This window comes from Callospermophilus lateralis, chromosome 4 (genome assembly GCF_048772815.1).
Source record: "Callospermophilus lateralis isolate mCalLat2 chromosome 4, mCalLat2.hap1, whole genome shotgun sequence".
NCBI classification, from domain to species: Eukaryota; Metazoa; Chordata; class Mammalia; order Rodentia; family Sciuridae; genus Callospermophilus; species Callospermophilus lateralis.
The window spans coordinates 120,153,085-120,166,078 of record NC_135308.1 but is presented as its reverse complement, the minus strand read 5'-3'; the positions used below and the strand labels follow the sequence as shown (position 1 = coordinate 120,166,078).

Here is a 12,994-nt window from a genome sequence, read left to right as displayed (position 1 = left end):
TTGGAGGCCAGCTCTGGCAATTTAGGGAGACCCTATCTCAACCCAAATTAAAAAAAATTTAAAGAGCTGGGGATGTAGTTCAATGAAAGATCATTAATTTCAATTTCAAAACTTCACCCAGTTGAAATTTAAACTGAAATATTACATTAACATGTTAATTTGGGGAGGCTAATATTTTTTACCTCTTCCCCTTCAAGAATTCAGTATTTTTTCAGATAATGTGTTCAATAAGGTTTTACAATAAGTCTCATTAGCTTTATACCTTATGACGTTTATAATTTTCATCTGTGATTTTATGCCCATAATAACTTCTAAGTCCTTATTATGAATATGGGAGAAAGCTATTGATTTTGGGCATATTTATGTTGTATCCAACCACCTTCACTAGTTTCTGAATAATTCTAATAGATTTTTTGAGTTTTTCCTTTAGAATTTGAAAATAATTTTGTTTTCCAGTATCTCTAATATTTAGTTATTAATGTATTCATAGCACTATTAGGGGACACTGATTATTAGCCCCTATCTCATATTGTGGTTAAATGACACATGTGAAGTACATAGAGAGTAGGTGGAAAATGTTAGGGTGTCTAAGAAATAATATTTCAGTTAAAGAGCCTATCAATTCTTCAAACTAGGAATGTCTCTTTCATGGAAACATCAAGCCAAGAAGAATTAAACTATTATTTGCTGGCTTTTATTAGTTCTTTCAGCATTCCCCATTTTAATTGGTTTTTGGGAGCCTAGGTGATAGCTTTTTTTTTTTAAAAAAATCTTCTACTTGTGATTCTCTCACCTTGATAAGATGGAGAAAAGCTGAGAAAATCAATATATGAGGCTGATTCCAGATGGTTATATGGCTATTGGCCTTTAGAAGAGAGAATTTAAAAGTCAAACCAGGGTTAAGGCTAGACATTTACTATATTTTGGCTTAAACTCACATACTGCTTTATTTTGTGCGTGTCAAAGAGACCCATCAAAAGTCTTTTGGTTCCTGGAATTTGCCTTTCTTTTAAAAAGTGAAGTAAAGCAGTTGAGCCAATTGTGTCTAATTCCATTGCTCCTCTGAGTTTTGTACTAAGAAAAAAACACTAACCCCAAAAGCCCTGGGGAAACGGACAGTTTGCACCTGCCTCACTTTTAACAGTGGTAGAGGAGTTGGCACTGCAGAATGTTATAATTTTCCAGGGACGACATACTTGGCATTCTATACCCACCCTGTTTGGATGTCATCCTGATATATGTCCTGTTTACTCTCCCTTGAACAAGGGTCTAGAGCAACCAAGTTGTTAATTCTGCTTTGTCATTAGCCACATCCTGTCAAGGTGAGAATGCTTTGACCATGACAGCATCCTACACTGGTTCAGAGTGAATGGGGGAAAGGGTAATGGATGCCACTTCCTTCCTTGGTGACATTCTCTCTGAAAGTATTGGCAGAATATAATTAGTGATGTGATAGTGGCTAATAATATTCTCTGTTTCCAAAAAATTATGTTTGCTAAATAGTAACTGCTAAATGATTCAGCTCAAGAATTTCAGGAAGCATTAAGTGCCTTTACAATACTCTAATAAAGTATCCAGTTGAAATCTTATGATCTAAGTCATGCTTTACTGAAGTCAAAATTAAAAGGAAAGAACAAAAGAAGTGAAAACTTTTAAAATAATAGCTTCAATAGAGAATGACTGGATCAGCTTTTAGGATCTCTAAGACGGCATCTTAAACATGTAAACCACATAGAAGGTTACAACCTTTCTATACCATTACTTAAAACAATTAATGGAGAAATGGACTACCTGAGGAAGGTCAACATTCACTTTTGAGAAGTGGTTACAGCCCTAACGTTGGTTGTGTATAAATACCCTCAAACTCCTAACTTGTTCAAATATTCAATGTGTTCCATCCCAACCAGATTAGTTTTTATCATTTAATTCTGTCCATTTCTCTCAAAAGAATACTGAAACAGTAAATAAAACAACAATTCAGTGCAGAGCAAAATCTTACAAACACCATTATTTGGTCTCAGAAGCACAAGTTTTCTTCTAATTTGGATAGATATGTCTGATTAAAGATGGAGGGAAGGTAAAATGGAGGGTAAAACCCTCTGGACATGTCTGAAAATAAAAAGCAAAATGAAGCTTACAATTTATATTACTCCTTAAATCAAAATCAGTGGAAGGGGGGAGTTTGGCTATCATTGAAAATATGAAACATGGAGAGAATGTATACTAATACAAGTAGAAAGTAATTCCAAGGGGATGACAATGGTTAACAGCTCCATAGCTACTATACTGGTTCTGAAATTGTGGAACTAGCTCAGACTGGACCTCTTATAACTCCTTGAAATCTCACTTGATCCTAAATTTCCCTTAGAAAAATCTCTGTAGTTTACCCCTATGACTTTGTCACATCCTCAGGGGCTCTCTAGGAGATTCCAAGTTCTGCTGATTCAGCTCAGAATATTTTAGGTTACCCTGAAGTAGACTTAAGTTAAATTTTGTTAAATTAGTAAACACCATGTGAGTTGGCTGATAATGTCTCCCAAAGATTATGTCCACATCCCAGTCCCCTCTTGTAAAATGTTTCCATCATTTGAAAAGAAGGTCTTTGGAAGTATGCTAAGGGTCTTGAGGTGAGATTATCCTGAATAATCAAGAAAGGCTCTACACTGCCTTGTAAGAGAAAGGAAAAGGGGTATTAGACACATTAAAGAGATATGAAGATGGAGCAGAGACAGGAGTGAGTTGGTGTAATGCCAAGGAATGGTTCTTTCCTAGAATTCTAGGGGGAAGGCAACCATGACAACTTTCTGATTTTGAAATTTTGGCCTCCAGAACTGGGTACATTTCTGATGCTTTAAACCATCAAATTTGTTAGATCAGCTATAAGAAACTAACAAATACTGTCTAGGACACAAATACTTTTTCCCCCAGAATATGAAATAGAGCAATGTGAGAATCCAGTTAATAAGGATTTATCTTCCTAACATTTTGTGTAAAGTACCGAAAGATCAATTATGAAAAATGAGAGAAAAAAAAGTCTATATTATCAAGAAAGTAGGTGGAGACATACTGCAATGACATATATTTGAGATTACTTAAGGCTTTGGTGCAACTGAATTTGAATGGATTGCCAGCACTAGCTATGAAACTGATTTAGTTGCGGCATGAATATACAAAAACTTGGTACTAGAGAATGGCATTTTCTTTTTTTGGGTGGTGGTGGTGCTGAGTATTGAACCCAGGGCCTTGTGTATGTGAGGCAAGCACTCTACCAACTAAGTTGCAACTCCAGCGCCCTGGAATGGCATTTCTAAAGTTGTCCTATTATTTCTTTAGAAGCCAATCCGCCACTAATAAGGTACATTGAGAGGTATAAATTATGACATGTCTAGAGAATGAAATGGCTGCTGGCCTATAGTACATAACCGAGTAGAAAGGAACAATAGTATCTTGCTGCTTGCTAAAGATGCAGAATTCTCAGTTACTACAGAGCTATTTGCTTTCTTCTCTGCCCTTGTCTTTGTAATTGGATACCTTTAAAATGTAACCTTTCTTCCCATTCAAGGCTTGCTTATGCCAGGTTTTCTTTTTTTTATGCTTAATTCTTATGAAAATAATTTTATTCACAGTTTCAGTTGCTTCCTGTTATATCAATAACTTCAAGGGACAACTGTTCAAATTTGGCTACCAATACAAATCAAAATATATTTTACTTAATCTAAACTTCATCCTACCCCAAACTTTTCTTGATGCACTCAAAACTACAATTCCTTGAGAGCCTCTTTATTTTAATTATCTTCATTGATGGTAAACTCTTGTTTCTGCTACTATTATTAGACATCTCATTTCCCCCCCCCCCTCAGCCCTGCATTTAAGCCATCAACCAGGTTCCCTAGTTATTCCTCTGCAATTTTTTGGGTTTCCACTCTCACCACAGCTTACGGACCAAATAGCTTCCAAACTGGATAAACTCTTGCTCCACCATCAACCCTCCCTGGGCTATTATTCATATAGCAGTCAAATCTGTTGCTTTAGTTATATTACTCCCATTTGGTACAGAAGAGGGCCCCTGTTAACTATCTACTCTGTACCATACCCTTCTGATTGCACTGCATTTTCTGCAGTCCTGTAGTTCTCCATTATTGGTTGATTTCCTCAGGGAATATACTGAATTAACATTGACCTCTTAATAGACAACTGTTTCTAATACTTGGGAATATAAATAAAATAGTTCTTGTATTTTAAAATAAAAAGTATAACTTTTTAATACCAGTCACTTTAGTATGAGTAATAGAGCATGAACTGTATGGTTAGAAGTAACTAAGATTTGATAATTTATAACTGGTTTGTCCTACCAGTGACTCACTGAACAACATACCAGCAGAGATTAAGTTTATAAGTAATATCACTTACTCCTTCCTACTTCTCTCTGCCCCTAGCCTTGTACACTGCATATTAAAAAGTTTAGCAGTATTAGTTTCCTTTTCTGAAATTAATGCTCACAGGGATTTCAAACTATAACACTATAAATAGAAATATGAATTATTATTATGGCAGCTGACAAAAACATGAAAGGATTTTGATCTTTGCTTATAATTAAGTGAAGTTATCATTTACATAAAAATCCTATAGGATCTTTGATAGTTTTTAGAAAAAGCTCTTCATTTTGAACCAAAGGCTGAATTGGGATAATTCACATCTACTTCATTCTTCAAGAAAATCAGATAAAACTAGGTTCATAATGAAGCTAGGTTCACAATAATATCAAGTGGTTGTTGCCAGGCATGGTGGTGCATGCCTATAATTGATAGGCAATAAACATTTGCTAATGATAACAGAAATAATGATGGTACCCTCATTGGATTTTTAGTGTTCCAGCCCTACTTTTGGGGGCTTAATCCACTCCCCCCCACCAGGTTATAAAAACAGTCTCTCATAAGTAGGAGCTTCTGCAAAAACATGTTGTTTTTTTCTTTAGGCCTTTCCATACATGAAACTCTGTGAGTTAAATATGTAAGTTAAGACTTTGTCTCTTTGAAATGAAAGCCTTTACTGTCCCAGTCAAATAACATGTATTTAGGGGATTAGTGTACAAGAAGGTACAACTAATTAATTACTCCAGTGGCTGGTAAATACTATGAAAAAACTGAAAAGCCCTTTTACAAATTCCACAGAATTGACTTATAGCACAAAGATCTCTAAAAACAAAGTTGTACTCAAGTCCATATCATTCAAAGATTTTTATAACTATTCTTTCTTTGGGGGGCGGCTGTAGATGGACACAATAACTTTATATTGTTTATTTATTTTTATGTATATTATAACTTCATTCTATATTTAAAAAATCCGGCTGGGCACCATGGCACATACCTGTAATTCTAGCAGCTCAGGAGGCTGAGGCAGGAGGATCACAAGTTTAAAGCCAGCCTCAGCAAAAGCAAGGCACTAAGCAACTCAGTGAAACCCTGCCTCTAAATAAAATACAAAATAGGGCTGGGGATGTGGCTCAATGGTTAGGTGCCCCTGAGTTCAATCCCCAATACCAATAGGGGGGGAGGGGGGATCCACAGTTTAGCATGCAAAGTATTTTCAATCCTTCTTCACCCAAAAGCATTTATTCATAACTAATATTGCTTGATTTACAAAATTCTTTCTCAAAGAAAAGCTCAAAAGGTGATTATGTGAATCTTAAAATAGTAGAAAAAAACCCTGCCATCATTCACTAATTTTTTAAAAATGTTTTTAGTTGTAGATGGACATAATACCTTTGTTTTTTTTTTTTTTTTACGTGGTGCTGGGGATTGAACCCAGTGCCTCACATGTGCTAGGCAAGTGCTCTGCCACTGAGCACAACCCCAGTCCTTTCACACATTTTTTCTGGAATTAATTAGTCTAGTTTACTCATGTTAAATTATGAAATCACAATGTGTAAAATAACACCTATTACATTTAAAAAGAAGGTAAACCCATATTTATTTACTAGCACTGTTAAAACATTACACAAAACACATTCAAGTGGCAAGTAATTATAATGCAAGCCCTTGCATGGCAATCCAAATTTATTGAACTACTGATGCTAAGTTATACAAAATTGCACCACTTTAATTAAGGCTTTTAGTTTACATTTGGCCACCTCAAAGTAGTTGTAACATTAGGTTGGTCAATTTAAATACTGTGGCTCCCTGTTGGATAGACACACAATCTTTACACCCAAACGTTAATGCATACAAAGCAACAAGGCATTGTTAAATAAAACAGCAATAGTTACTGCAAATTAGGCCTTGTGACCAATTATACATGATTAAAATTACTTCCCACATTCACATCCACAGTACTCGTCCACCATTTAACATCTCAACCAAAACGTTACACATGTGAAACAATCACTAACAGGCAAAAATACTAAACCTGTATATTTGGTATTGCAAATACACTTATGCATGAGCAAGCAAGGGATTCACAGTGAGAATCTACAGCTGCAGAAGCCTGAAAATGATTTACAAAAATTGTTAAATCATTAAAAAATTGTTGAAAATATACACTTCTTGTTGTAGACCCCCACTGTACACACAACTACAAACATTGTTCCCTATGTAAACAAAAAAGGGAAACACATAATAAGGAGATTTGAAAAGTCTGGACATTTCCTTCCCAACAGATATTAAAGGCAACGTCTTTAATCTAAGACATCATACTGAAAGGACTATATTTTAAAGACAAGATCACTGTCTCCACAGGTTTTTGAAAAATTAAAAAAAACTATATAGCTGTGTTAATCAAAGCGCTTATTTTATACAATACAATGATAATGACCTTGGATTTAAAAAAAATTACAATAAGCTACAAGTATCAAAGAAGCAAAGTTTATCTGGAGTAGTCTACATAGGAGCTCTTTGGACTTTCTTTTATTATGCTAAAATAGTGGTGCTTTCAGGATTTACATTATTGTACTCTCCAATACAAAGTATGGGGCGTGTTAAAGTATACAGTACACCATTTTCATACATGTACAACATTGGTGGATGAAGAATGTCTCTTAGCAGTAATACTGGATGTAGCCTCTGGTTTTACCAGCTGCATACTCTAGGACTATTATATAAGTAAAAATCTCTCTGTGATACTGAAAAGTGATTAGAATGTGCAAACTGATATAGTAGCTTTCATCCGCCTCTTAAAGGGTACCACCACAGGAAAGTCCATATAAGATGTTGGTAGGTTTAACAAAGTTGGAATGCTGGCACTGTTGAATTGGGCAACAGTTCTTCAGACCTTTTAAAAGAAAGGGAAAAAAAAATTTAATTGAACCCAGTGTATTAAAGATCCAAAGGAAACAGTAAAACAACATTAAAAAAAAAATTTTTTTTTTTAAGTTGTAGATAGACACAATACCTTTATTTTATTTATTTTTATATGGTGCGAGGATTACCTCACACACGTGCTTGGCATACCACTGAACCACAACCCCAGCCCCAACTTTTTTTTAAAACTTTCTGTTTAGTTACAACCCCAGCCCTTATTTATTTATTTTTTTATGTGGTGCTGAGGATTGAACCCAGTGCCTCATATGTGCTGGGCAAGTGCTCTACCACCAAACGACACCCCCAACCCCCCAACATTTTTGTAATATTAGAAATACACTACAGACTCTTGTTTCAGTCATTACATGAATGACAACGTACCATAACTCAGAGTAAAGACATTTTCACCTCTGCATTCCAAAAAGATGAAGTGTATTTTGCTACTCTCTTAAAAACCAGGGTTTCTAGTATGAGAAAAGTTAAGACTTTGCTTCCTTACTCTTAAAAAGTAGCTAAAATCTAGGTTCAGAGAGGCAATATTTAATACCTGTGGCTATTTCTTATGTTAAGTGGCCCCATGCTATTTCAGTACTTTGATTCATATCTTTTCAGAATTTATCTCATGATGTTTTTTACCACTTTATAGTTGAGTTACATTACTTCCAAATTTTGTATTCATAGATTTTGGCAAATTTTAGATATCAAAAAAGTGGTACTGTACTGAAAATCACATTAATTTTTCCTTAGAGAAAACTAAAGTTTTAAAATAATATTTGTAATGTAAAAGAAGTAAAATCTGAACTGTGGAATATTTATTTACTTCCGGTGACCTTCTACATATATGCCTAAGCTTTTAAAATAAATTTTTTTTTAAACTCCATTTTTCTGGGGATCAGACTTGTTTCCAAGCACATGTAAATACACATGTGGCTGCTGAAACTATTTTCACAAATACCTAGAACCTTAGGTCTTTATTCTAGTTTGAATGAGGTTTGTAATGTAATTTTCTAAAACCTAGCAGACTGAAAGTAGCAAACTGGAAAGGACAGATGGGAGTATATAAGCTCAGGCACATATGTGATGCAAGTAAGAATGAACATTCAGTCAGGTATGAGAGATTATCATTATAAGAGGATCTATTACTAAACAGAGAACCCTAACTGCACAATAAGGACATATACTGTAAAAAGATAATGACACTATGGGCCCATTTAACACTGGGGGAAACACTCACAGGGATAAAGAGTTCAGTGAAATAATGCCTTAGTAATAACTGAACAGGAAACCAGTTTCATTGGTAAAAAGTAGCAGCTAATGGTTTAAATGTTCACTATGTACCAGGAACTGATCTGTTTACAAGTATCAATCCTATTTAATATGACTGTTTTCAAAAATATACATAAAAACATTGTGTGCTCAGTTTTTTTTTTGCTCACATCTCTGGGTTATGTTAGTGCTTTTCTGTCTGGGAACCTTCCAGCCCAATACAGCTAACTTCTACTTGTCCTTCAGATCTCAGCTTAATGTCTCCTACTTTTGACGGACTTTCCTGAATTCTTACACATTTGGTGCCCCAATTATATGCTCCCACAGTACCCATCACAGCACTCAGAAGTCAGACTGCCTATTCAAATTCTGGCTCTGCTATTCACTAACAGGGGTTTTCACAAGTGACAGTTCCCACCTCCATAATGTGGGAATAATAACAATTAATCATCATCATCATCATCATCATCATCATCATCATTCCAGAGGATTGTTGTGAGAATTCAATTAATATACAGATAGGGATCCTTAAAAAGAGTGCTGGGCACATGGTAAATGTGTCAGGGTTTTTTAGTACTACATTGGATTTACTCTCATTGCATTTATGACATTTTGCAACTGTTTGTCTCTCTCTTCCATCACACTTAATTAAGAGGCAAGGAGATAAGGTAGGTCTCCTTTACCATTATATTGCCTGCACCAACCAGTGTCCTATCACTTATATAAATGGAATTTTTTTTTTTGGTAGGGCTGGGTTCTAATCCCAGGGCCTCATAGGTGCCAGTGAGTGCTTTATCACTAAGGTACAACCCATTCCCTGAATAAACTTATTTAGAATATCTGGTCATTTACATAGAATACCTTATTTCTGATGATAAGTAAATGAAATAATTATTTTCATTAACAAGATATCAAACTAATTCATGAATGTAACCATCTACTTTTTGGAGCTAACAAAAACCAAAACTCCACTTGTTTTCCTGACAGTGTCCTTAATGAAGCTGAGGGATTAACAATTAGAGGAAAGATAAATCAACATACCTGGCTCAGAGCTACAATGCATTCAATATATTAAAGCAGCTGACACGATGACTTTTTGCGGGCCTTCCCAGGCACTGGAGTTTTTCTGTTAATTTGCCGCACTAGGTCATAAAAGATCTGCAAACATATTACAAAAACCCCAAAACTGAAAAAGTGAAACAAAAAAATGGAAAAAATGGACATTTCCAAGGATATAAATGTACCACCAGGAAACAAGAAAGTAAAACCGAGCATTCTTATAAGTGCCAAGTTCACTTGGAGGGGGTTAAAATTGTTCTCCTTAAATTAAGTTCATATAATCCAAGAATGCCTTTTTGAAGTTTTCTCTTTTACATAACATCCTTCATAATGAGTTAACCTGTCTTTCCCAGTCCTATATTCTATCTAACCTTCCTTTCTTGGGATAAAATTTAAGTGCACAAGCATTTAATAACTGAAATAGTACTGTTACTTATTTATATACATATATTTAACAAGAATTTTTCTGCCTATAAGATCAACATATCACCCTGAATACATATTAAGTTTGAGTTGTATTAAACACACACACACACACACACACTTTTCCATTAATTTTAAATAATCAAAATAAAAAACTACTTTTAGTATCTGACCATACCTCATTAACATTTATTTTTGATTTTGCAGAAGATTCTAAGAATGCACAGTTGTTCCACTGTCTTGCTAGATTTTGACCTTGTTCCTTTCCTACAACTCTTTCATCTTCCAAGTCACACTTATTACCAACCAGAATCATGGGAACCTAAAAAGACATTTGTGAGAATAAAAATAAATAAGTATGTATATTAATAAATTCAAATAAAAAGAATTCTAAGAGTTAACCTTAAAGATTATTTTCCTATGGTGTCAGATACAATATGTAATAAAATTTACACTTAAAATATGAAAGCCTTTTTATTAGCTCTAATTAAAGTACAGTACAACATTTCCTATCGTGTAGCATCAACATCACCTGGACATTTGTTGGAAATGGACAATTCAGGGTTCTATTATAGGTCTTCTGAGTCAAATTCTGAGGTGGTTGGGCCAGCAATTTATGTTTTAACCAGTCCTACAGATAATTCTGATGCATGACTTATTTTAGGAATCACTATTACAGATAGTGAAGAATTAAAATAATTTCCTTTAAGTTTCTTATTAACTGCATTACAGTACATTCTGAAGGGCTGCCTTCCTTTTAAAATTATTATTATGCTCCTTCTCTGTCACTGCTGCTTGGTATGTTTATATTTATTTACATCAAATTCTTATTTCAAAGGCTCTTAAATCTACCAGAAATGTGACCAGAAGATTATTTGCTCTATTAGTAACATTTACATCCCATATTCCTCCCCACAAAATGCATTGTTTAAAAACAGAAGGGTTTAGCTAGGTGTGGTGGTGTAGGCCTGTAATCCCAGCAGCTCAGGAGGCTGAGGCAGGAAGACTGTAAGTTCAAAACCAGTTTCAGCAAATTAGCCAGGCCCTAAACAATTCAGTGAGACCCCGTCTCTAAATAAAACACAAAAAAAGGGCTGGGGACATGACTCAGTGGTTAAGTGCCCCTGAGTTCAATCCCCAGTTCCAAAAAGAAAAAGAGCATAACATTTAATTTTCACAAGATAATGAGAAAATAGGGAATATAATGATATTTGAAAACATGTAAAGATAATTTGTGCCTTTTTTAAAGAAAAAGGTTCCGAACCCTTAACCCAATACACAAACTTCAAATTTGATTTAAATTTAAACTTTAAAATTGAATACACTATAGTAAGGGATATGAAATAAGTTATTACTAGAAAGTCAGCTTACATCATCAGTGTCTTTAACTCGAAGAATCTGTTCTCTCAGATCTTGTAAATCATTAAAGGTGGACTGTGCTGTGATGGAATAAACTAAAGCAAAGCCTTGTCCATTTTTCATGTACAAATCCCTCATTGCTGTAAATTGTTCCTATAGTACAAAGAAACAAACATTAAAAAACAGAATGTTTCGACAATTAAAATCTATGATTATAACTCAATGAAGATTTTGTAGTTGTAACACTTCTTAAAATTAGTCCATAGCAAGTTATTATTTGAAAAGTTGGAAGCCTATTTAAAAATATTTATTATGTGCAATAAATATTCAAATGGCACAGAAATATCCAACTCCAAAAGCTACTTAAAGGTAGCTTTTTAAATATATCATGAAGTGTAGTGCTTCCTAATTATATCCCAAAATTATAGCCAGCTCACAACACTCTTGTTAGGTGGGTCTATCAGAATGCTTACCTACATTTTGCCACGTCCTCACACTTCTCCTTCACTAGACTATGAGCATTTGAGGGTAAGAACAGTGTCTGGCATATCTCAGGTACTCAAACATTAGCATACCATACACCCAGAATAAATCTTCCCTTTATTTTTGGATACTTGCATGTCCCTTGTCTCTTGCTATGTGATGCTCTGGACTACCTCCAGACTGTCCAAAAGAAGGCATCATAATAATGTGATCCCTAGAACTTGTGCCTCCAGAATTGTGAGCCAAAATAAATCTCATTTCTTTATACAGTAAGCCTGCCCCAGGTATTTCACAATTGTAATGGAAGAACTAATATACTGGCCTATAAATAATTTGATGGAGGAAAGATATAAATGAAATCAGTGCAGTGCCACTGAGGAACAATGCATGCCCAAGTATTTTACACATTATTTGAAATGTGGTAATATATTGTCTTAAAAGTATTAATGAGGGCTGGGGATATAACTCAGTTGGCAGAGTGCTTGCTTCACATGTACAAGGCCCTGGGTTCAATCCCCAGCACCATACACATGCAAAAAGAAAAAAGTATTATATAGACTATGAAAATTGTCATCCTAATAATTTTTCTAAATTCTTCAACAACTGATGCACTGCAATTAAAAATATTTTAAAAAGTAGAATCCTGACTATGAAAATAATAGCTTTAAATATTGATTCAAGTAATACTTAAGTAAACTAATATTTGCATATAGAGTAATAGCATTTACAAATCAATATTGTACAAACTGCATAAACTTTGGTAATTTGTTTACATACATACCGTTCCTGCAGTATCCAAGATTTCAAGCATACATTGCTGTGCATCTACTTCAACTTGCTAGAAAAAATTAAAATACATCTTTATTTTTTTATATATATATAAAAGACTACCTTAAATAAATAAAACACAAAAGCTAAAATTAAAAACAGGGTAATTATGGCAGTTTTACTAGGTAATTATTGAGTAATAACAAGCCTCGGTCTCAAAATCATTCAACTCAGCACTTAATTCTGGATAAGAAATGATATCAAAATAGTTCAAGTAAATGAAAGAATAAAACAACCAATAACTTCAATACTATCAACAGTGATTTTTGTCTATCAACTCT

The 12,994-nt window shown here is 34.4% G+C and overlaps 1 protein-coding gene across 3 annotated transcripts in view; it reads right to left on the bottom strand.

The window, feature by feature from the left end:
- Positions 1 to 5,945: 5,945 nt before the first annotated feature.
- Positions 5,946 to 12,994, bottom strand: part of Rap1b (RAP1B, member of RAS oncogene family) — a 41,462-nt gene continuing 34,413 nt past the window's right edge. For all 3 annotated transcript variants that reach the window (XM_076854842.2, XM_076854843.2, XM_076854841.2), the window contains 5 exons: positions 12,667 to 12,723; positions 11,415 to 11,555; positions 10,222 to 10,365; positions 9,603 to 9,719; positions 5,946 to 7,266 (listed from right to left, as the gene is read on the bottom strand). In XM_076854842.2, coding sequence (XP_076710957.1) covers positions 9,633 to 9,719; positions 10,222 to 10,365; positions 11,415 to 11,555; positions 12,667 to 12,723 — 429 coding nt within the window. In that variant the 3' untranslated portion in view covers positions 5,946 to 7,266; positions 9,603 to 9,632. The remainder of the gene's footprint in view (positions 7,267 to 9,602; positions 9,720 to 10,221; positions 10,366 to 11,414; positions 11,556 to 12,666; positions 12,724 to 12,994) is intronic.